The sequence below is a fragment of the Lissotriton vulgaris genome, unplaced genomic scaffold (assembly GCF_964263255.1).
Source record: "Lissotriton vulgaris unplaced genomic scaffold, aLisVul1.2 SCAFFOLD_1074, whole genome shotgun sequence".
Classification (NCBI taxonomy): domain Eukaryota; kingdom Metazoa; phylum Chordata; class Amphibia; order Caudata; family Salamandridae; genus Lissotriton; species Lissotriton vulgaris.
The window spans coordinates 588,679-614,394 of NW_028254715.1; the positions used below are offsets into that span (position 1 = coordinate 588,679).

At 48.5% G+C, this 25,716-nt stretch overlaps 1 protein-coding gene across 1 annotated transcript in view; it reads right to left on the bottom strand.

The window, feature by feature from the left end:
- Positions 1-25,716, bottom strand: part of LOC147659455 (uncharacterized) — a 264,915-nt gene that overhangs the window by 87,176 nt on the left and 152,023 nt on the right. The window contains exon 10 of the mRNA XM_086951745.1: positions 25,584-25,637. Within this exon, the coding sequence (XP_086807871.1) occupies positions 25,584-25,637 (54 nt within the window). The remainder of the gene's footprint in view (positions 1-25,583; positions 25,638-25,716) is intronic.

Sequence of the window (25,716 nt, forward strand, 5' to 3'; positions counted from 1 at the left end):
AAACACACACATATACATGTTATGTTATTGTCACGAAGCGGAGCTCCCTGACTTAGATGAACTCCCTGATTCGGACGGACGGGGTGTCCTTGCTAATGCTTCTTCCTTTCCACCCCGTCCGCAGGGTCCTTTGGACGTTTCCTGGATCTCCACGGCTCTGCCTCAGGGACGTGTACCTCTGTATCCAGACCCTGTGACGCTAGGGGCATGTCCGCCTGCACTCGCCCAATCAGGTCAGACGACGTCACCCGATACTGACCAACCGGAGGAGGCGAGGGCGTTTAAGGAAGCTCCGTTCTGGATTGCCGGCGCGAAACCTTCGGAACGCCAGTTGGAACACGAGGAGGACGCCACGGAGGAAGACGGAGCCGCTGTCGTGGAACCGCTGCTAAGACCCCTGAAGCCGAGTGACGACAAGCCAGGAGGCCAACGATACCACGAGCCGCCCCGCCACACTTCCAGGGGAGAAGTGTGGCTCCACAAGGTACGGGGGCGTTTTCAAGGGTTGTTCAAATCACGGGGTGGGACGGGGTAGTCTGAGGGTGGTCACTACCGTCGTATCTTGTCGGCCGCCTACACTCCCTGACTGATAGGTTTGGTGTTAGTACCCTGGTGAACCCTCACTACCCTACCCTCCTCCCACATTTGTATATGTCGAGCCCAGCCCCTAACGTGGCTGTTTTTCTTTCCTTTTCTCCGAGTGATCTCCAGCCCTGTGGTCAGCTTCCGCTTCCTCAAGACTGGAACCGAAGACCCGGACCGTTCCCCAAAGGAGAGGACCCTCGTGTATAGTTTGTTTCCCAGGAGACTGTATTTTCAAACCTTGAACTTATCTCGGTGTTGTTAAACCGAATAAAAAGAGTTACAGACCTGCTTCAACTCGTAACGATTCTCATTCTCCCATCCCCGTTCCCCACAAGTGGTGCCGTGACTCAGATTTTCCAGTGAACCACGCCATCCGATACAGAATGGAGAATCTTTTGTCCCAAATGGAAGCAGACCGGACTGCGTTTTCCCAAGCCATCCAAACACAGTCCGATAATATTCTAAAATTGGCGGAAGGACAAACACAATTGATGACTGTAATAGGACAGGGACGGACTACAGCCCCACCTCCAGGTACTGTCGTTCCATTACAGAAATTTAGCACAGGTGAAGACCCCCTTGCTTTCTTTTTGAACTTTGAAAGAGCGGCGAGAGCTAGTTCCTGGCCAGGTGATAGGTGGCCCTTCTATTTGGCGCCGTTGCTGACTGGTGAGGCCCAGGCAGCATATCAGACAGTAAACCGGGATGGAACAACTGCATATGCGGTTGTGAAACAATACATCCTCGATAGGTTGGGGGTAGACAAAGAAACCCATCGATTAAGGTTTCGGCAAGAGAAGGGGTCACCAGGGGATCTGCCCAAAACCCTGTTCTTCAAACTAAAGGAGTCTGCCGACTTGTGGTTAAAGCCAAATGAAGGGAACATCGACGCCATTATGAATAAAATATATCTCGAACAGTTTATCGAGTCCCTTCCCTATAGTACCCAAAGGTGGCTCAAACAACATGCGGGGTTAACCTTGGAGCATGCTATCGAAATGGCTACCTGTTATGCTCGGGCTCAGGGTAAGCCGTACATGAAGGAGCCCGAAAAAAATACTAAAATCATTTCACCTGTCAAAACTGAGAAACGGTTTCAAAAACCCACCCCTGAACCCCCGAAAATCCGGTTCCAACGACCTGAACTTCCCAATTCAGGGCCTCAATGTTATGACTGTGGAGAATGGGGACATATTGCTCGATTTTGTCGAAAGAAAAAAGACAGAGAAGACGAACCTATGGATGTGAGCTATGCTCCAAGGTCTATCCTGTATGCACAAGAAACTGGAACCACCTTCTATGTACGTGTCACTTTAAACGGTACTAGTATACGAGCATTGCTAGATTCCGGGTGCAAACATTCAGTAGTAAGGGAAGAGCTAGTAGACCGCAACTCTCACATTCCAGGGAAACGGGTTAGTATCCGTTGTGTCCATGGGGACGTCAAGGAATATCCTGTAGCTAAAATCATGCTTCATACACCTTCAGGAAAGAATATGGAAGTCGTAGTGGGAGTTATGGCGGGTTTACCTGAGCCCATAATCATAGGGACTGATAATCCTTCCTTTAGTACTTTGCTGTTGGAAACCCTACAACATCTATCTCTTCCCCATGACACCTTGTTGGCCGCAGAACCTTGGGCCCGGGATACTCACTTCAGGACTGCCCAATTGAATGACGCAAGTCTCGCCAACGCATGGCAGGTGGCACGAAGTGGGCAGGATCCAACCACTAGAACTTATCCCACTTTTCTAGAAAAAAACGGTTTATTGTATAGGCTTGCCAAGGCTGACGCTGAACCCCAGTTGCTGGTCCCAATTGACTTTCGAGAGCAGATACTGTTCTTTGGTCATGCCCATTTACTAGCTGGCCATTCCGGGGTAGAAAAAACGAGCCAATCTATACTGCGACATTTTTTTTGGCCTGGTATTTATGCCCAGGTTCAGAAATACTGTCAGGAGTGTAGAATATGTCAGAAACGGAATCCATACACTCCACCTCCTGCCCCATTGGTGCCCATGCCTATCATAGGGGTTCCGTTTGACCGTATCGGAATGGACCTCATCGGGCCTTTACCCAAATCATCCCGCGGGCATCAGTATGCCTTGGTTTTGGTTGATTATGCTACGCGGTATCCCGAGGCCTTTCCTCTCAAGTCAGCCACGTCAGTAGCAATAGCCCAGAGGCTTGTTGAAGTCTTCTCACGCATGGGCTTCCCAAAAGAGATTGTTACAGATCAGGGCACCCCTTTTGTGTCCCGTTTGATGCAGCAAGTGTGCAAACAGCTCAATATCAAACACATCAAAACCTCTGTATATCACCCCCAAACAGACGGTTTGGTTGAGCGTTACAACGGCTCCCTTAAGTTGACACTAAAGAAACTGTTGTCGGGTGATGGAAGGAACTGGGATCAGTTACTACCCTTGGCCCTCTTTGTACTACGTAGTCAGAAACAATCCAGCTTAGGGACATCCCCATTCGAGTTGTTGTTTGGGAGACCCCCTAGAACGCTCCTCGAGATCACAAAGGATAGTTGGGAAACTGAAGGAGCACAAGAAGCTGAAGCCCTGTTGGATTATACTAGACAACTCCAGAGCAGGCTACATAAACTCAGAACCCTAGCTCACGAACATTTAGCGGTAGCACAAACTAAACAGAAAACCCTGTATGACCGTGGTACTAAGTGGAGAGTGTTGGATGTAGACGACTGGGTTCTGATTCTGTTACCCTCTTCTACGCACAAAATGAGGAAGGAGTGGCAGGGGCCTTATAAAATCCTGAAGAAAATAGGACGGACCACGTATCTGGTCCAGTTAGGAAGAGGCAAAACCCAAATGTATCATATTAACATTCTAAAGAAATGGTTAGGTCCACCTCCACAGTCAGTCAATGTAGTCTCCCCTGTACTTAATACTGAGCATACTGTTGATGCTGCCCCTGTGAATCCTGACTTATCGTCGGCCCAACAGGAAGAAGTCAGAAAACTACTTTTGTCACATTCAGCAGTTTTCTCCGATCTACCGGGTCGTACTCATTTAGCGGAACACAGCATACCTACTCTCCCAAATACAGTGGTAAAACAGAAGCCCTATCGTATTCCTGAGGCCAGACGCTCGGCTTTCCAAGCCGAGATAGACAACATGCTGAAGGCTGGGATCATAGTTCCTTCCCATAGCAACTGGTGCTCACCGGTGGTGTTAGTACCGAAACCTGACGGTAGCATCCGTTTTTGCATCGACTTTAGGGCCGTTAACCGGGTATCCAAACAGGATGCGTACCCTCTACCCAGAGTCGATGAGTTATTGGAACGCCTTGGGGAGGCTCGGTACATCACCACCATAGATCTCACCAAGGGATACTGGCAGATTCCCCTTGCTCCCAAAGACATGGAAAAAACAGCATTTTCAACTCCATCTGGTCATTACCACTTTACGGTACTCCCCTTTGGTTTACATGGGGCGCCAGCTACATTTCAAAGAGTTATGGACACGCTGCTGGCACCTCACCTACAATATGCGTCTGCTTACCTGGACGATATTGTGGTGTTTAGAAAAACCTGGGATGACCATTTGTCTCACCTCAAAAAAATACTGTCCAGTCTTAGGGAGGCCAGTCTCCACATCAATGCGAAGAAGTCCCGGTTTGCTTTCCAGCAGGTGAAATACCTTGGGTATCTTTTGGGCGATGGACAAATTAAGCCCCAGATGGAGAAATTGGAAGCAATTAAAGCTCTGCCTTACCCGACTTCAAAGAAAGAACTCAGGGCCTTCTTGGGACTGGTGGGCTATTACCGCCGGTTCATTGCTCAGTTTGCTAGCATGGCCGCTCCTCTCACCGACCTCCTTGGGAAGAACACCAAATCTGCTGCACTTCCTGCACCCTCTCTAGCACAGTCTTCGGCTTTCCAAGCCTTGAAGGACGCTTTGACTTCCTCGTCTGTCCTCATTTCCCCTGACTTCCTTCAACCCTTCATCCTCCAGACTGACGCTTCGGGGGTTGGCATTGGTGCGGTCCTTTCCCAGGAGGATGAGACTGGGGCTGAACGACCCGTGCTCTTTATCAGCCGCAAACTGTTTCCTAGGGAGCAGGCATATTCAACGATTGAGAAGGAGTGTTTGGCTGTTCGTTGGGGCGTTGAAAAACTGAGGTACTATCTTGAGGGGAGGCCATTTGTGTTGTACACGGACCATGCTCCTTTAACTTGGCTTCAGCGTAACAGGGGGAACAATGATCGCATTTTGCGTTGGTTCTTGGCCCTGCAGCCCTTCCAGATCGAGGTCCGTCATCGAAAGGGTACCTTGCAGGGGAATGTTGACTTTCTGTCCCGCTATCCGATTTCCCCCGATCGGGTCAATCCTGGGGGTGGGATGTGTCACGAAGCGGAGCTCCCTGACTTAGATGAACTCCCTGATTCGGACGGACGGGGTGTCCTTGCTAATGCTTCTTCCTTTCCACCCCGTCCGCAGGGTCCTTTGGACGTTTCCTGGATCTCCACGGCTCTGCCTCAGGGACGTGTACCTCTGTATCCAGACCCTGTGACGCTAGGGGCATGTCCGCCTGCACTCGCCCAATCAGGTCAGACGACGTCACCCGATACTGACCAACCGGAGGAGGCGAGGGCGTTTAAGGAAGCTCCGTTCTGGATTGCCGGCGCGAAACCTTCGGAACGCCAGTTGGAACACGAGGAGGACGCCACGGAGGAAGACGGAGCCGCTGTCGTGGAACCGCTGCTAAGACCCCTGAAGCCGAGTGACGACAAGCCAGGAGGCCAACGATACCACAAGCCGCCCCGCCACACTTCCAGGGGAGAAGTGTGGCTCCACAAGGTACGGGGGCGTTTTCAAGGGTTGTTCAAATCACGGGGTGGGACGGGGTAGTCTGAGGGTGGTCACTACCGTCGTATCTTGTCGGCCGCCTACACTCCCTGACTGATAGGTTTGGTGTTAGTACCCTGGTGAACCCTCACTACCCTACCCTCCTCCCACATTTGTATATGTCGAGCCCAGCCCCTAACGTGGCTGTTTTTCTTTCCTTTTCTCCGAGTGATCTCCAGCCCTGTGGTCAGCTTCCGCTTCCTCAAGACTGGAACCGAAGACCCGGACCCTTCCCCAAAGGAGAGGACCCTCGTGTATTGTTTGTTTCCCAGGAGACTGTATTTTCAAACCTTGAACTTATCTCGGTGTTGTTAAACCGAATAAAAAGAGTTACAGACCTGCTTCAACTCGTAACGATTCTCATTCTCCCGTCCCCGTTCCCCACAGTTATGTTATGTTATGTTATTTATTCTTTTGTATAGCGCAACGGTTACTCAAAAAGAGTGTCCCGGCGCTTTTAAGAAAGGGCAACAGATTTCAGAATAACACAACACAGCTAAAAGAGGTTAAAAGATAAACAAAAAGAAAGCGAAACTGCTGGCAGACCTATTGGGAAAACAGCCAGGTTTTGAGACCTCTTCTAAAATCAAGGAGAGTAGACGCCCCCCGCAAAGGGAGCGGTAGTGCATTCCACATCTGTGGGGCCAACAGACTGAAAGAGCGGCCCCCAAGGCGAGCCCTCTTCACACGCGGAACAGCCGCCAAAAGTAGAGATTCTGACCTCAGCGAGCGAGTCGGATGGTAGAAGGTCAGTCTCTTTTGGAGATGTCTAGCTCCCACAGCATGGAGCGCTTTGTAGGCCAAGGTCAGAGCCTTAAAGGCAATCCGTTTGCGGATGGGTAGCCAGTGTAACGCCACCAACAACCCAGAGGCGCTGGCCCGTCTACTTAGGCCAAAGATGGCCCTGGCCGCCGCGTTCTGTACAACTTGAAGCCTTTGTAGCAGATACTCTGGCAGGCCCAGGTAAAGAATGTTGGCATAATCCAACCTGGAGCCAATCAGAGCCTGCACCGTCAGCCTCCTGTGCTCCTCGGACAAGAGAGGCAAGAACCTCCGCAGCATTTTTAACAGGCCAAAGCAAGTGCCGGTTACCCCCAAGATCTGGGCTTTCATCATCAGCCCCTTGTCCATCTTAACCCCCAAGTTTTTAGCCATGGGAGAAGGGCCGGACGGAGGGAACATGTCGATGGGCCACCAGGCCTGCCAGCTCGGCTCCGTATCGCACCCGAAGAAGAGTACCTCCGATTTATCGGAATTGCACTTGAGGCTGTTCAGTTGGAACCATGCGAACACAGCCCCAAGGCAATTCTGGATACTCTCCCCGTCAAAGTCAGCCCCTCTCTCGCAAGAGAAGAGGAGCTGGGTGTCGTCGGCATACGACACGATCCGGGCACCAAATGGCTCCGCCACCGCCGCCAAAGGGGTCATAAAGATGTTAAAAAGGGTCGGGCTCAATATAGAGCCCTGAGGGACCCCGACTCCCAGAGGCGGCATTACCGCGGTGTCAGATGATGTCCAGATCGTTTGCCGGCGGCCGGCCAAAAAAGAAGAAAACCATTTGAGCACCGTCCCCCGCAGACCAATCTCAAAGAGTCTTGCGAGCAGGCCCTCATGGGGGACGGTGTCGAAAGCCGCCGACAAGTCCAACAACACCAGCATGACTTTGCCCCCGGTATCCAACACCCCTTTAATGGTTTCAGAAACCTCAAGGAGCGCGGTCTCGGTGCTGCGATGTGAACGGAAGCCAGACTGGGAGTCATGTAAGATCTCATGGGACTCCAGAAAATTGGAGAGCACCGACTGAACGTGCTTCTCCAGAATTTTTACAAGAGCCGGCAGCAACGAGATTGGCCTGTAATTGGCTGGGGCTTTCGGGTCAAGTCCCGGCTTTTTAAGCAACGGGATGACCATTGCCTGCTTCCATACTGGCGGCACCTCTCCCAGACTCAGCGAGAGGTTGAGAAGAGGGTGCGCCAGCGGGTTAACCACCTCCGCCAGTTTACCCAGGAGCTTAGCAGGGCAGGGGTCAAGCGGAGACCCAGATTTTAAATTGCCCATAAGCGCTAGAGAAGCTGAGGCTGGCAGAGATGGAAACTCAGCCAATAAGGCGCCCTGCGCAACTGGGGGAGGCGAGCCCGCCTCGGGCATCGGCAATGTAACCGGTTCACTCGATAGAAAGGAGTCTTGGATGAGTTTGATCTTGCCTGTAAAAAAACACGCAAGATCCGCCGCCCAAGATTCTACGGGCCCCTCTTCCGAAGCAGTAGTCCGAGGAGAGATGAATTCTCGAACGATGGTAAAGATCTCCTTACTGGAGTTCGAAGCTGCTTCGATTCTCCCCGCGAGATAGGCTTTCTTTTCGAGGCGGATGTCTCGGTGGTAAGCTTTAACCACAGCCTTGTAGGCAGACCTGTCCTTGCTGTCATAATGTGCCCGCCAGGCCCTTTCGGCTACCTTGCACTGCTGCCGCGTAGCCCACAGAGCAGGGGTAAACCAAGGGGCCGAGACCCGCTTAGATGTCGGGCGGGGGGGCAGGACTGGGGCCAGGTCATTCAGCCTCTCCGTCAGCCATACTTGCAGGGACTCCAGGTCTCTCTCTAACTCGCCAGACAGAGGGCAAGGGTGCGTCGCAGCAGCCTGAGCCAGCATCTCAGGGGTCACCCTGCTAAATGCTCTAGAGGCTCGTCCCCGCTGCTGTGAGACAGGGTTAGGCGCCCTGACGTTGCCGCTGATTACAAATTTGGCCAGCCAGTGATCCGACCACAAGACCGGGAGAATCTCTTTCACCACTAAAGGAGAGGTCGAGAAGACCTGGTCTAGAGTGTGCCCCTTGTCATGGGTCGGGCCCTGCAAATGCGGGGTGAGACCCAGCGGAGTCATAGCCTCCAAAAGCTTAATAGCGGCGGGGTCCGACGGATCATCCATCCGGATGTTAAAGTCCCCCGCCACTAAGCAGTGTTCTGCTCTCAGTGCTAGACCCACCAGCACCGAATCAAGGTCAGCAAAAAATGTCCCAAGCGGACCAGGGGGGCGGTAGACTAACAGTCCCTTTACTGATTGATGCGGCGCAAGCACAATTGAAAAAGCCAACGATTCCGAGCCGCGGATGTCCTCAGTGGGCAAGATAGTGCAGGGCGTGCCCTTCTTTACCACCAATGCGACCCCGCCACCCCTGCCCTTTGCTCTGTCCTTCCTGAAGATGTCAAAATCCGGCGGAATGGCCATAGCCACATCGGGATTAGAAGCTTCACCCCACCAAGTCTCCGTCAACATTAGGCAGAGTGGCTTCTCTGTCTCGAGGAGCTCAAAGATGTGTTGCGCATGGCTGCGAGCTGATCTGGTGTTTAACAGCATGCAGGCATACTCTGCCCCAGCTATGTCAATAGGCGGGGCTGATGACAGAACCCGTGTCGGATGCCAGCCACAACCCGGACATCGCGACTTACCCCTATAGCGGCCCGGAAAGACAGTACAACAGCAGCTCTCCCTATGATTCAAGGAGCGCAGCTCCCTAGATGAGTACCGCACCAAATGAGGGCCCAGATTACTCATTCTCGGTGAACAGAGCCCCGCCCGCCGCCAAGACGCCAAGACATGTATAACATAACAATATGCAGCCCCATACATATCCAGTAGGATAAGAAGCTAAAATGACATGTATTTCTCTAGTATGAAATCACACATATACATATAATGTGAGAGAAGGACATGCACAGTAATAGCATTCTACAATAACCTTTTATTTTCGTGAAAGAAAACAGGCAATAGCAGGCAATTAGCCTAGGAAAGGCTACATAAATAAATAACATCCTTGTACAGAAAAGAAAACTGACACCACGCCTTTAAGGCTTCAGGGATCCGGAGCACTTTGCCTTTAAGGCCTTCAGGAGACCCCTGCTCCCATCATGCACCACAGGCGACAGTTAGGTCAGTTCTTTTGTAAGGTAAAAGAAACCTGTAGGAACCTGCATCAAAGATGCAAGAAATACCAAGTAATCTGTTAATGCTCGTCCAGGGAGTCGGGAGGGTTGCTTATGACTTTGATCAGTATACCCCTGGTAGAGAACTAGGATTACAGGTAAGTAACTTATCCTTCTCTTCCAGGGGCTACTCATCAATAGTCATAAGCACTAAATAGAGTAGCAAGCCCATACCCACTCCCGTGCGGACGAGCAAAAAACAGCATACTAGGTTGACGTACACATGTTAAACAGTATTAGCAAACAAGTTTCTCAGCGAGGCTTGCCCAACCTGAGCATCTGCCAGCGTGTCAGCATCTAAACAGTAGTGGCGAGTAAAGGTATGAACTGATCGCCATGTAGCTGCTTTACACATTTCTGCCATGGGGACATTCCTCAGGAGAGCTGTGGTAGAAGCTTTCCCCCTAGTGGAATGGGCCTTAGGCTTCCCCTGAAGGGATTTGTTGGCCAATTGGTATGACAGTAGCAGACAAGTAGAATACAAGAAACTATCCATCTAGAAGCTGCAGAACCTGTGTTAACAGGACCATAGTTAATAAACAAACGTTCTGAGTTCCTCAGTGTCTTTGTTTGGTCCAAATAAAACGGCAGAACCCTCTTGAGATCTAGGGAGTGGAGAGATCTTTCCGGAGAATTCGAAGGATTCGGTAAAAAGTTAGGTAAAGTGATAGTCTGGTTAATATGGAAATCCAAGACTACTTTAGGCAAAAAAGTAGGATGTGTTCTGAGAACTACTCTGTTAGCGTGAAAACAGTATAAGGTTCCTTACAGCAAAAAGCCTGGATCTCACTGACCCTGCGAATAGATGTAATGGCCACCAGGAACGCTGCTTTCCATGTTAAATGCTGTAAGGAAGCTTTATGAATAGGCTCGAAAGGAGCCCCCATCAACTTTGTTAACACAGTGCTTAGCTCCCATGGAGGAGAGGGAGGTCTGACTGGAGGATAAATCTTTTTCAAGCCCTCAAGAAAATCTTTTACCACCGGAATTCTAAACAAAGAAGTCTGGTTGGGGGACTTCCTATAGGTTGTGATTGCTTCAAGGTGGACTTTGATAGTAGCAAACTGAAGATCAGATCTAACCAAATGAAGCAAGTAGGGTAAAATCACCTGTTCCTGACCCGGGATGGGATCATGTCCATTGTCCACACACCATAGGAAGAACCGCTTCTACTTGAAGGCATACAATCTCATCGTGGAAGGTCTTTTCTCTTCTTTGGGAATAGCCATACAGTCTGGATTCAATTGTAGGTGTCCATATTGTATGACTTCAGGAGCCATGCTGTCAACCGGAGGGAGGACAGGTTGGGGTGGAATACTCTCCCTGCCTATTTGGATAGGAGATCCGGGCGGCATGGCAACCTCCTGTGTGGCACTTCCGATAGTTGAAGGAGGTCAAGAAACCACCACTGGCGAGGCCACTCCGGGGCTATTATGATCATCCTGGAGTTGGTCCTGTACAGTTTGTTGATTACAACTGGTATCAACGGAATAGGTGGAAAAGCGTACAGTAAGCTCTGAGACCATTTGATCAAAAGGGCATTCCCTTGAGATCCTTGTTGGGGTAACCTGGATGTGAAGACGGGGCATTTTGCATTTACCGCGTCTGCAAACAGGTCGATGTCTGTTGTTCCCCATTCTCGAAAGATGCTGTGAGCGACCTCGTTGTTGAGAACCCAATCGTGTGCTTTGACGAAGTCTCTGCTGAGGAAGTCCGCCTGGGAGTTGAGAGAGCCAGGTAGATGAATGGCTACTATTGACAGGCCTCTCGCAAGAAGCGAGTTCCATATGGTTTGAGACTCTATGGAGAGTGTTCTTGATCGGGTACCTCCCTGTTTGTTCAAATAATACATCGTCGTCGTATTGTTGGTTTGGATTAGAACGGAGCGAGACTTGAACAACAGAAACAGGGACTTGAGAGCTAGATGTACGGTTCTCAGCTCTAGAAGGTTGATGTGGTAGCTCTTTTCGGAGTCGACCATAGACCTTTCTACTTGCAGAGGGCCCATATGAGCACCCCAACCCTGGAGAGAAGTGTCCGTAACTAAAGTCTGTGTTTGAGGGTCCTGGTGGAAAGGGAATCCCTTGTGGACGCATGTGTAATCGTGCATTTGGTACTACAAAGATGCACGACACCATCGATCCCAGTAGTGATGACACCTGTTGAACTGTCGGGAGATGCGTGTGAAGAAGGGTCAGGCATTTTGCTTGGATTGATGACAACCTCTCCTCTGAAGGACACACGCTTGCTCTTTCGGTGTCCAGGAAGGAGCCTAGGTAATGGATCTTTTGCGTTGGATTTAGTATGGATTTCTTGAAATTGATGTGAAGGCCCAAGTTGTGAAGAAGCTGGAGGCAGCACGAGAGATGATCCTGCAGCAGAGTTGGAGATGAGCGCTTCACGAGCCAGTCGTCCAGGTAAGGATATATGAATATTTTCTGCTTGCGGAGAAAAGCGACCACCACAGTCATACATTTGGAGAATGTTTGGGGAGCTGATTTGAGCCCGAACGGGAGAACTGAGTAGTGGTAATGTTGAAACGACACTCAAAATCATAGAAATTTGCGATGTTTCTTTGATATTGGTACGTGGAAGTATGTGTCCTGTAAGTCGATGGAGCACATCCATTCCCCTTGATGAAGCTGTGGGAAAATCTGATGGAGTGCGAATATTCGAAATTTCTCTCTGCGAATGTATTTGTTCAACAGTCTCAAGTCCAGTATAGGTCTGTATTCTGTGCTGGGGCCTCTTTTTTGCGCAAGGAAGTTACAATAGTAGTTCCTTGGTTTCTTTGAGGAGCAGGAGTTTTTCTATAGCTCCTTTCTTCAATAAGGAGTTTACCTCCCTTTGTAACAATCGTTGGTCGCGGGGAGAAATGCCTCTCGGAGGTATAGATGGAGGAGGAGTTTTGAGAAGATAACCATTTTGAACAATGTTGATGACCCATTTGTCTTTTGTTATACGTTTCCACTCCTCCAGATGCAATGAAACACTTCCTTCCACCGGAGTGGACAACAGCTTTGGAGGAAGACACACCTCATTGCTTTTGTGGCTGCTTTGGTGCTGTTGACTGCTGCTTGTTTCCACCTCTGACACGTCCTGGTCTACGTTGTTGGAACTGGTACCTTTGTTGCGTTTGGCCTTGGTTCTGCGATGACCAGTTAGAGGATTCACCTCGCTGTTGAAAATAGCATTTGTCATAGGGGCAAAAGCGACAACGAAATTTCTTCTTTTCAAGCCCTACAGCTATAAGCGTATCCAACTCAGTTTTCATTTTTGCCATTTCGTTGTCCGCGTGTGAACCAAACAACAATGATCCATTAAAAGGAAGATTAACTATCTTTCTTTGAGCATAGGGTTTAAGACCCGTGAGTCGAAGCCATGCTGATCTTCGTGAGCGAATGCCATGGGCGTATCCATGAGCTGCCAAATCTGCAGAATCGGCCGCTGTACTAATGATCTGGTTAGCTACCGGGCCACCTTCCTGCACAATCTCTAGAAAATCCCTTTGATCTTCTTTGGGTAATTTCTCTGTGAATCTTGTTAAAGAGACCCATAAAGACCGGTCATATCGTCCCAGTAGAGCGGCTGCACTACCACTTTCATAACAGATCCTGCAGTATTGCACATTCTCTATCCCAAAGAATCCATGTTTTTGCTGTCCTTCTCTGGAGGAGCAGATGAAATAGAAGCATTGGAATGTGCTTTCCTGGCAGTGGCTACTATAATAGAATCCGGTGGCGGATCAGACCGCAGAAACAAAGGATCTTGGTCTGGGGCCTTGTACTTTTTTGAAATTCTTGTGGGACCCGAGCCCACTGTGGCAGGTGTCAAAAAAGTCTTCATCGCAGGCTTTAACAACCCTGCCACCAAAGGAAGAAGGGGCTTTGCCGAAGCCCGATGGTGCAAGGTTTCAAATATGACGGATGTAGTCACCTGAGGCACAGTCATGGTTATGTTCAACTTGCTGGCACCTCCACAGAGCACCTCGTTGAATGTCCCAATATCATCAATCGGAGAAACCCTGGATGGTGGAGTTGAATATATAGTAGGGGAATAGTCTCTATACGATGACCTTGTTGATGAGGTCGTTTTGGGAGACCTCTGTCTTCTCCTTGGCATATGCGATCGGCGGGACCATGAGCGCTCTTTTGAGCGTGAGCGCCATCTTAATGGAGAGCTGGAACGCCTCGGGGACCTACCAGCGGAAGGTCTTGAGGATTCCGTGGGAGGAGGTCTCTCAGTAGGTCTGGGTTGGATCTTCCAGTGCCTAATGTCCTCCAACCATCTGGGTGACATGTTGATAGGAGGAGATTTACTCGCCGGAGAGTCCTCCGGTGTAACTTGTATGATAGTTATACCAGGCGAGGAAGTAGCTTCCCTCTACGTCGAGGGCCATGATCTCGACGTCGGTCTCTCTAAGCCTTCATCAGGAATAACTTGCCTGTCCCTCAACGTCGAACGCCTCGACGTTGAACGAGAATGAGCCACCATCGACGACGACCGTCGAGATGACACTCTTGACGGCAGAGATCTATGGGACGAAGACCTTGATGTCGGTCTCTTCGACGTCGACCACTGGTGTTTATGCGGTATCTTCGACGTCAACCTTGCCATCAACGTAGACCGCTGACGGGTCCGAGAGGGTGATCTGGAGTGTCTCGACTTAGTGAAGGCGGCGGAGATCTCGACGTCGACCTCTGTATTGATGTAGACGTGCGGTTCGACGTCGACGGAGGTCTATCATGCTTCGAGCCTGAAACATGTCTCGACGTCAACTTACTTCTCGACAGCGATCTTGTCCTCGACGTTGATCTCACTTGCTTTGTAGGTCTCGACGATGTGGATTAAGTCGACGTCGACTTACTCCTCAACGGCGATCTGGTCTTCGACGTTGATCTCATTTGCGTCGTTGGCCTCGACGTCGACTTAATCCACGACGGCGATCTGGTCTTCGACGTTGATCTCATTTGCCTTGTTGGCCTCGACGTCGACTTACTTCTCGACGGCGATCTGGTCTTCGACGGCGACCTTCCTTGTTCAGTTGGTCTCGAATGCATGCTGTAATGTTTTTTCCTACTTCTAGCTTCTGGTGATGAAGATCTTTGCCGTTTTCTCGGAGAGGAGGGCCCTCCAGATGAATGATGACTCTCTGGGCCACTTTTATGATGTTTTCCTCTCTCCATCAAGCCTAGAAGTCAGATCTTCTCTCTGTCTTTCAATATTCTTCTTGAAAGTTGAAGACAGTGATGGCATATCTCTGTGTCATGAGAAGAAGGTAGGCACACGATGCAGACCGAATGAGGATCGGATTTGGCTATCTTTTTCCCACAGGAAGGACATTTATAAAATAAAGGTGGCATATCTGACTAAACGGAATGACCAATTAGTCAGAAAAAGACTGGGAAATACAAGCAGTAACAAGAAATATCAAAAAAAGTAGCTAGAATATAAATTCTGACTGGAAAAAGTCAAAATCAGTTAAGCTCAAGCTCCAGGTTCTTCACAGAAGGAGCCGGAAAAAAGAACTGATCTAACTGTCACCTGTGGTGCATGATGGGAGCAGGGGTCTCCTGGAGGCCTTAAAGGCAAAGTGCTCAGGATCCCAGAAGCCTTAAAGGCGAGCTGCCAGTTTCTTTTTCTGTACAAGGATGTTATTTATTTATGCAGCCTTTCTTAGGCTAATTGCCTGCTATTACCTATTTTCTTTTATGAAAATAAAAGGTTATTGTGGAACGCTATTACTGTGCATGTCCTTCTCTCACACTATATGTATATGTGTGATTTTCATACTAGAGAAATACATGTACTTTTGGCTTTTTAGTCTACTGGATATGTATGGGGCTGCATATTGTTATGTTATACATGTATATGTGTGTGTTTATTTAGTACAACGCACTTCTTTTCTAAAACATACACATATATATGTATTTTTGCATATGCTCCAAGCTCCCGCACGTGGGCGGAGATAATTCACTGCTAATGACTATTGATGAGTATCCCCTGGAAGAGAAGGTAAGCTACCCGGGCCTCTGTAGCTTTATTGGGGGGGTTTAATCTGTTGGAGGAGCCTGTGGAAGAAGCTCCAGAACTACTAGGGGTAGTATGATGTATACGTGGTTAATTAGATGTTTCACAGAGTAAAAAAAACACCATCTGTGCTCACTGCCCACTGCCACCTTTGTCTATGGTGGCCATCCATAATATGAGGGCTCTTGAAAATGATATACTTCTTCAGAGTCCTCAGGTACACAGTAAATAGCCAGATCAGGTACCTCTGTCTGCAAGGCTGCATCCGATCACGTCACCATTTGAATATATAGGGTGACTGTGCCTCCTCCATCACTAGCACAGCCCCTGTCAACTTAGATGGATCAAATTGTGCAGATGGTTCTGATATAAACATTATCAGAAGCACTTATGACAAGAGCGGTAATCTGAATGAAATATGTGTTTGAGGTCATGCTGGAGTCATTGTTGTAGTCAATGCCATCATCGACTAGGTTGCAACCAAAGCAGTTAATGACATCGATGGTTCAGTCAACAATATCTTTGTTGACGAACTTACTGTTAGTGGTGGAGAAGACATGCTCTTTGTCTGTGAAATCATCAAAGATGGTGTTCTGATGGCAGATGTCTTGTCGTTATTGACAGGTCATAGGTGATAAAGATGACCTTTTTGACATGAACATGAAGGAAAATCAGTAGACAGTGACTTGGTCCCAAATTCCAGAGTGTAAACATCACCATGACCAGAAGACTGTATTTACAAGGTAGCTGCAGAGGGTCTTTTGATGGGGGTCACACAAGGCTTTTGGAGGCACCTGTGACAAGTTCCTGCGCGCTGACAAAATCTAATTTGCAATTTCTTACCTTAGAAGTGCAAGCATCATGGGACCGGTTTCGGGTTCATAATCCTCATCAGCCAGGATATCTTGAATCCAGTGGCCACGTGAGTAAGGGACCCACGTTTGGGCTGTTAGCCCGAAACCGGTCCCAGGATGCTTGTTTCCGGTTCAGGGGAGACATGGCTTGGCAGTTTGGCTTGACTGTTCCCATGAGGCACAGGGTCAGACTGATTTGCATATGCCCATGTCTGAACTGAGGTGGTGGAGTGAGCTAAAGAATGATGATAGATTAAACCCAGATCAGTAGACTGGGGGTGAGTGCTTGCAATGTTCAACACTCCGTCCATCATCCCCATTGGTTTTGAATTAAATTAAGATCTCATAGCGGCATAATGAAAGGTGTAAGGAGAAAAATGTGCTGCAAACCTCTCAAGAAATGAGTCACAATGGGTGACTTGAAAAGGGAGGGTTGATCCGGCGACCGCAAGAAAGCAGAGATGGTGGAAAGATACCCTTTAACTGTGCCCAAAGCAAGTCTTTGCTGGGGAAGAGATAAGGCAAACAAAATGACTTCAGACAAGTGTGCAGACAGACTATCAATGGATTTCATAGCGCACAAAGGCACAAGTTTGGCCCATCATCAGGTTCATACCGTTTTTGTGGAGGGATGCCAGAATGACATCACACATTTTGGAAGGGAGGTCAAATACTTTCAACTGTCGCCTCTCAATCTCCATGTGTGTAGATGGAGAGTGTGCAGGTTTGGGTGCAGGACCCGGTCCTGTTGCTGTGACAGGAGATCCTCATTCTCAGGAGCTCGTGATACCAGACTCTCCTTGCCAAATCTGTAGCCACTAGGGTGACGAGGGTTCAGTCGTTCCTGATCTTCTTGCAAACTCTGGGCAGTAGTGGTATCTGCAGGTGTTAAGGAATCCAGAACTGCCTTGAAAAGTCCAGTGTGTAGAAGTGCTGACATTGTGCTTTCTCTGCATTGGTGAATAGATCTAACCAAGGTTCTCCCCAAAATCTGAAGAGAATTGCACTACCTTCTGATGGATACGCCATTCATGTTCTGCGAGGCATTGACTGCTGAGTTTGTCTGCTCTGGCATTCAGAGAGCCTGCCAGATGTTGAACCACCAGCAAAATGCCATGACATTCCAGCCATGTCCAGAGAGGCAGGGGCATATTGACAAAGATACCACAACCCCACCCTGCCCTGCTTGTTGCAATACAACATGGAGGCAGTGGTGTCTGAACAGCCTTCTATTGACGGAAGGAAGAAAGGCTTTCAATGTCAGATGAATCGCTCTAAGTTCGAACAGGTTGATGTGGAGCAGAGACTTAACTTAAGGTCAGAGTCCTCTGATCTCCACCTCTCCAGATGGCCGCCCCAACCCAGAAGTGATGCATCTGTCACTACTGTGAGCTGTGACCCAATTGCAGTCTGTGAGCCACCACTGCAGATCTTTTGCAGTTCCCTTAAATATTTGGACAAGATCAGAGATATTCCCCTCATACTGTGCCCACTGACACTGCAGATCCCCCTGCAGAGTCTGCATATGCCACTGGGCATATTTTACCATCAGGATACAGGAAGCCATGTTACCCACAAATATCAAGGAAAGAGTCTGAAACATCGGAACGATAGCCAAATATCTTGGACACCCTATCCCAGAGGATAGGCCCAAAACTGCAATACATCCTGAACAGCTCTGATGGAAGGGAGCATCTGAGAGGGAGTCAGGTGTGACTGTGGCACATTGACTGTGAACCCGAGCAAATGCAGGTGGTCTGTCATAGTCTAGAGGTGTGAGATGATTGTTTAGGGGAAGCCACCCGTCAACAGACAGTCATCAAGGCAGGGGAATACTGAAACCCCTGACCTTCGAAGATGTGCTGCATCCACTTTGGTGAACACCTGAGGGGTGTTAGTAAGGCCAACAGGGTGCACAGTGACCTTATGATGCTCTTGGCCTACCATGAACTGCAGGTAACACCTGTGGGTAGATAGGACATGGATCTGGAAGTAGGCATCCTGTAAGTCCATCGCTACCATCCAGTCTCCTGGGTCGAAGGCAGACAGAATGTGGATCAAATTGAACATCTTGAATTTCTCCTTTTTCAGGAAGTAGTAGAGAGGGCGTAAGTCTAGGATAGGTTGGAGGCCTCCATTCTTTTCCGGCACCAGAAAGTAGTTGGAATAGCAACCATGACCTACTTCTGATGCTGCCCCTCTCAAAGGCTCTTTTGGCGAGAAGAGCACGCCTTTCCTGTCACAAGAGTGAAAGGTAGTCCTCTGTCAGCTGTTTGGGGAAGGTGGTAAAGGTGGTGAAATCTGCTGACAGGGTAGGGTGTATCTTCGCTGGGCAATCTGAAGCACCAATTTTTCTGAAGTAATCTTCTGCCATTGGGGCAGATTGTTCTGAATCCTGCCACCACTCGGGTGCCCATGATGGTGGGAGGACATATTTAAAAGGCTTTGGGGCTGCAGCTACCGGGGAGCGAGCGGTTTGGGTAGACCTCTGGCCATGGTTCCGTCCAGGTTTGTGTGAGCTGCGCCCATGGCCACGAAAGGACTGAGGTGTCTGCTGACCGTGGAGGTCAGTTGGAAAAGGAAAATGCTGGTAGCCTCTACAATAGTCATGGAAGGAGCAGAACACAGCTGTCGCTGGACTATAATGAGCACCAAGGACCTAGCAGTGGCCCTACTATCCATAAATGATTCAGAAAAGGGGGTGGTGATGAACAGAGTGTCTGAATTAAGCCGTCCCTTCTTACCCAGTCCAAAGATCAGGGCTTGATCCATCACCGTTTTTTAGCACACTGCACCATCCCAGCTCAGAACTTGGCTATATGCAAATTAGTCTGACCCTGGCCCAGTGCATCATGGGAACAGGGCAGACCAAACTACCAAGCCAATTCTTATACTGGGAAGGAAACAAGCTACCGGGGACCGGTTTCTGGCATTTCAGCCGTCTTCGGCCCGGCTTGCTTGAATCCTGATGGTGCAATGAGCTAGGGACTCACATCTGAGTATACCCTTCCACGCTTATGGTGGATAAAAATAATTCAGAAAAGGGGGTGGTGATGAACAGAGTGTCTGAATTAAGCAGACCACTCTTACCCAGTCTAAAGATCAGGGCTTGATCCATCACCGTTTTTTAGCTCACTGCACCATCCCAGCTCAGAACTTGGCTATATGCAAATTAGTCTGACCCTGGCCCAGTGCATCATGGGAAAAGGGCAGACCAAACTACCAAGCCAATTCTTATACTGGGAAGGAAACAAGCTACCGGGTACCGGTTTCTGGCATTTCAGCCGTCTTCGGCCCGGCTTGCTTAAATCCTGATGGTGCAATGAGCTAGGGACTCACATCTGAGTATACCCTTCCACGCTTATGGTGGACAAAAATGATTCAGAAAAGGGGGTGGTGATGAACAGAGTGTCTGAATTAAGCAGACCACTCTTACCCAGTCCAAAGATCAGGGCTTGATCCATCACCGTATTTTAGCTCACTGCACCATCCCAGCTCAGAACTTGGGTATATGCAAATTAGTCTGACCCTGGCCCAGTGCATCATGGGAACAGGGCAGACCAAACTACCAAGCCAATTCTTATACTGGGAAGGAAACAAGCTACCGGGGACCGGTTTCTGGCATTTCAGCCGTCTTCGGCCTGGCTTGCTTGAATCCTGATGGTGCAATGAGCTAGGGACTCACATCTGAGTATACCCTTCCACGCTTATGGTGGACAAAAATGATTCAGAAAAGGGGGTGGTGATGAACAGAGTGTCTGAATTAAGCAGACCACTCTTACCCAGTCCAAAGATCAGGGCTTGATCCATCACCGGTAGCTTGTTTCCTTTCTGGTGAAGAATTGGCTTGGTAGTTTAGTCTGCCCTGTTCCCATGATGCACTGGGCCAGGGACAGACTGATTTGCATATAGCCAGGTTCTGAGCTGGGATGGTGCAGTGAGATAAATAACGGTGATGGATCAAGCCCTGATCTTTGGACTGGGTAAGAGTGGTCTGCTTAATTCAGACACTCTGTTCATCACCACCCCCTTTTCTGAATCCTACTATCCATAAGGCAGACAAATGCCTGCCTGGTTGCCAAAGAAGCAAGTGCTGTTGAAGGGCATGTACATAAGAGAATCCTGGACATCCCCCAAAAAGACAGATGTCTTCACCGTGAAAACAATGGCTGTACCAATCAAGTTGGTCGTATCCAATCCACATCTGATTGTGAACATTGCTGCATCTCTCCCATCAGCAATAACTTGGGAAAGTATGGCATAGGCTTCCTTCAAGACCATAGGCAGCACTGGTGCAACCATACTTTATGTTATTTTTTTATTTTAAGAGTTGTATACAGCGCTGGCTAGACCCGGAGGTATCAGAGCGCTTTACATGAGGTTCCAGAAAATTACATCAGTTACAATTTACATCAGTTGCTAGACAAACATTACACGAGCATGGAAGACGAGATAAGTGAAAGTGTAGAGGGGAAGGGGGTAAGGGTAAAGGGGTAGGAGGGAGATAAGGCGGAGAGACGAAGGAAAGACTGAACAAAGTCTGGCTGGGTAGGTGACGGTCGAGGGGGAAGTCCCAAAACCCATCTCTTCTATAGCAATCAGGTAGCTCCACCGGGCATTGGCCAATTAGCTAGGTCTCATTGGGAAAACATTTAAACATCATAGAGGACAAAATAAATGGAGCGTGGGAGGGTAATGGGGTACGGGGAGAGAAATTCAGGGGAGAGAGGAAAGGATTAGGGAAGGTAGGCAAAGAGTGAGGGAGGGAAGAGGTGGGAAGGGGGTAGAAGACACAGCATGGAGACGAAGAAGTAACTGTGCCTGACGTCCAGCTAGGTGGGAAATGGTTCCCCACAGTAAAGGGGTTATTCCCAGTCCTCCGTTATGTGCGATTCCCTTGACGTGGTGGACTCTCTCAGCGGGGTCGCTGAGACTCCAAGGCATAGATGCTGGATCCCTCCCCAACAAGGGGAGAGGAGTGCTTTGGTCACGGGCACACTCAAAAGACTGAAGGAGGGAAGAGGTGGGGGTAGAAAACCCAGCATGAATACAGTGTCCGATGTCCGGGAGGAAAGGATATGGTTCTCAGTGGAAAGGGGATCAATCCCAGACCTCCACTATGTGTGACACCCTTGTCACTTTAGACTCTCTGAGGGGTCTCTGAGACTCCAGGGCAAAGATGCTGGATCCATCCCCAACAAGGGGAGTAGGAGTGCTTTGGACGAGGGCATACTTATGGGGGCCATTTTAGGAAGTTGGGTTGGAAGAGAGAGGCACTCATTGTAGCAGGGTCTCCCCGACTGGAAGTTCTTCCGTGTCAGTCCCTGTAGCACATTCGTCCACGAGCTGCATGCCCTTTGGACTCTCTCTGCTTTGTTATTCATATAGCAGCCGTCGGGTGAAGGGGAAGTTCACAGGACACGCGCCCCACTCAGGGGGCTCCAGAGTATCCCCCAAAAGTCCCACTCCCTCAGGTAACTTCGGCAACGATCCCAGGCCACTCCCCTCCGGCCGCTCCGTACCGTTGCTGGGGTTAGCAGGTCTTCTGCGAAAGCAGTTTTTCCTACTCGCTGGGGGCTGAGCTGCTGGGCTATATAGCAGGATAGAGCGGGGGGCATAGATGTCCAGTGCAGGTTCCAACGGTTGTTTAGTTACAACTGGCGACATCTTAAGGTCAGAACACAGGCAATTTGAGTCATCACAAAAACAGTATCTCTGTGCAAAATAACAATCCTGATAATCATCGGTATTTCACCAAAACTAATACTTGTCTAAAATTAGACATTCATTGCCGCATCAGCAAAGGATCACTGCAAGTGAGAGAAAGCTGTAGTATGGAATTTTAGCAGTAAAACAGCCTCAGCGTAGATAGAGACAGGTGAGAACATCCAGAAACCACTGTACGGGAGGGCAATCAGGCAAGCTCACAACACCTCTTCTTTAGAACCGCTAAATTTACACTGCACACGCAGCCAAATACGCATGCGTTCTTCACAGCCCTCAGTCCAAGGCTTGTGGAAGAGAAAATTATTATACCAAAGATATCCAGCCTCTTGGATTCCCTATCTGGTGGTGTGGCAGGTAATGTGCCAGCATTGATTTTAGAGTTTGAGGCCCAGACCACCAGGCTCTCAGGGATGGGTTCCTGGGTGAAAGTGGGCTTGGTCCCTGGCAGTGGGGCAGTGTTGACAGGAGACAGCCCAGGTTGAAGAACCTCTGTCAAGACAATGGTATTAATCTCAACCATTGGCAGCTGAAGGTCCAGGACCTCAACCGCCCTTTGGACCACCATCGCACAGGAAGCCCCTTCCATTATAGCTACTGTGGGAGGAGAGAGGAGGCCAATGTCGCTGAGGTGTCCAGACTGCTGGCATCTGCCAGGTTCTCATACCGGGTGTCTATGGCCATGGACTGTGCTAGGTGGTCGCAATAGCCATTGGGATTCTCAGATCCTCTCCATTTATGTTTCTGAGAGGGCCTGTCAGGGAAATAAGGCTCCATCTCCAAGTTAGTTCGTGTGGGCCTTGTGACGCCGGAACTGGCGTGGGGTAATGACGGTCCGGCTCTGTATCGGAGACAGGGATCACAATTGGTTTGGCACCAAGGATGGGCATCAACACCGCATGGAGCCAAATGATGCCACCTATGGACATGAAGGGGGACAGCTCAAAAATGTCCAGATCAAATCAGAAGCCTGAGGAATATTCTAATGTAATGAATCTGTGGCTAGAGGTTTCTATCAGACAAGAGGTGGATGGGCTGCTGGTAGTCTATGGTTGCCTTTCGATTTGTTTTCAATGTTAGTTGCTGTTTTAGAATACAGCTGAGTTAACATTGATTACTGAGGGTTTTCCAGTCTGACATCTGGGAATAGTTTAAGCACATGAATATATGAAAGATCCAGTGCTGGAGAGGTGTGACTTTCCACTGGTTTCATAGTTTATTTCAAGAGAGAGAGACAAACAGTCCATACTTAAACAAGTGTCCCGAACATTAGAAATGTCAACCTTTCAAAGACTGATGTATATGCTAATGTGGCAGATACAAATAGGAATGGGGTAAAAGACACCCTCAGGAGTAAAAATTAACAGTCAAGCAAGGACACAAACCATTTTACATATAGAAGTGAAAAATAAATGAACATGTAGGCATGTTGTAAAATGATCAACCTATTTGCCAGTGAAGTGTCTAAAATACATAACATTTATGCTTACAATTAAGTCAAGTAAGAAGTGCATAAAAAACTTTTATGGACAGAAAATTCCAACTGGAACAAGCACTCCAAATTGTGATAATGTAACAAGCCCATATAGGATACATCTTAAGCTACAGAAAAAGGTCAATGTAGCACAACTGAAAACCTCATTTAACCAGCCACTAGAAAGAGGTGTGTGTTGCTTTGTGCACCATTTGCCTATTACTTCAAAGAAATTCTGATAATTTAGCAGTGGTGAAATGCACTGCAAAAAATATCAAACAAAAAGAGACTGGTGGAATATTCGGATTTTGCAGGATCCAGAGCTGCTAATAAGCTGAAAGGTGATTTATATAAACGAAATATCTACATAGATGAATTAATGAAACACTGGCATGATGGTTTAAGATGGGGGCAGATACAATAGTCTAAGAGCTTTCTTTGACTATGTACCTCGACACGACTGTCAAGAGTAGTGGTTGATGTTGTCTACTTGGATCCAATCAAGTCCACCTTGGAAAGTTTCACACAGAATCTCCTAGCAAAGAAGTTCCATGAGACTGGTATTCAGGATGACAAACTGGATGATTAATTGTCTTAAGTGACAAGATCAACCCACCTGAAATAGGCCTGTGCTTATAACTGAAGACTGATAGGCTTGTCTTTCTAAATAGTGAAGTCTGCCGAGTCTGGTCAATGCTAGTGCCAAGGGATATTAAATCCTACAAAAGACAACTAGGACTTCTTACCCTGGCTGCACTAGTACGGAGCAATCAGCACCACCTATTGTGTCTCTTTATATCCGAGAATTAGTTCACAAGTGACATCCACTTATATATGTGGAGTTTAAGTCCCTTGAAAGAACTGTTTGCAGACCAGGGTCACATTTTACTGTTCCCTTGTACCTGGAGGTCAGGATCAATAAGACCGGCCATGGTAGCTGAAGAACAGAATTCCAGTAAGCCTAACACAGAGTACTGCCAGTAGACAGAAGACTGAGATTCTTTAGCAGGATGTGGAAGCAGATTAATTTCAACCAACTGTAACTCTAAGCCTGAGGTCATTAAATTGGTGCAAGGTATCGGATGGAGTTCTTTCAACAGGCCAAAACTGTTGATGAGGAGATCCAAGACAAGCTCGTAGCTTTTGTTAAAGACAAATACTCTCTTCTCTGTGATATCCAGCACTAGATTGACTCTAGATATAATGACAGTGAACACTGAGGTCCTGATGGAAGGTGGACGGGAATTACCATTTGAAACTACACTCTGCTTTATTATGAGTTGCCCAATATTTCTGCACTCAATATTTTCCAGGTGCTACGGAAACACCAGACACAATTTTATTAGCCGAAACTAATTGCATGAGGGTTTGACAACCAACCCTCTACCCCCCAGGTCCCTGCCAAAGTTTTCTTTGGAAAGGGGGAGCATGCAATGCTGCCCCCCCCCATGAAAACGATATATACCCTCGCCCTCTAGCTTCTAATGCCATCCCTCAGCACACCCTGGGCCTTGCTTCCATTTACCACCTGCTCAGATTACGTGGCAAACGGAAAAGGGACTACCGTGCAGAATTCCACACAGCAATTCAGTGTCTGCACAGTTATTCCCATTCTGCGGAGTCTAACTTGTAATAGGTGGAATTCCATGCGGGGATACCAGACGTGAATAGTAATTGCAGCGGGTGATAATTTCTGCATGGAATTCCACCTAACTCTTAATCCGGACCTAAGTGTTTTAAAGCAGGTCTGCCGCACCATACATTTTACTTGGACGGAGTGAGAATGCTGCAATAGTAGTGTGTGCTGCATCCCTTCTGCTGCCGCTATCTATGAAAGCATCATTGTCACACAAACTGCTTCAGCACAACCTCTAAATAGTACTATGCCTTCAACTCGGACACAAGTATCTAACAGAAAAATAGACAACACTACCACAGAGTCATAGAGGCACAACCCTTATGATGCCCTATAAACCCCAAAAGTAATGGTTTGCCTAGCACAACTGTTCATCTGAACAAATCCTGCTTTGGATAAAACCCAAGAAAAGCAGGTGTCCTTCACCTTCAATCCTTTCTCGCCTGTGTCGCCAGGAAGTCCAGGAGTTCCCATGAATCCCTGAAAGAAACAAAAGGAACATAATTTAATGGGCCCAGAGGCAAGTACAACCATTTCCAGCTCAGAAACTACAGATTAT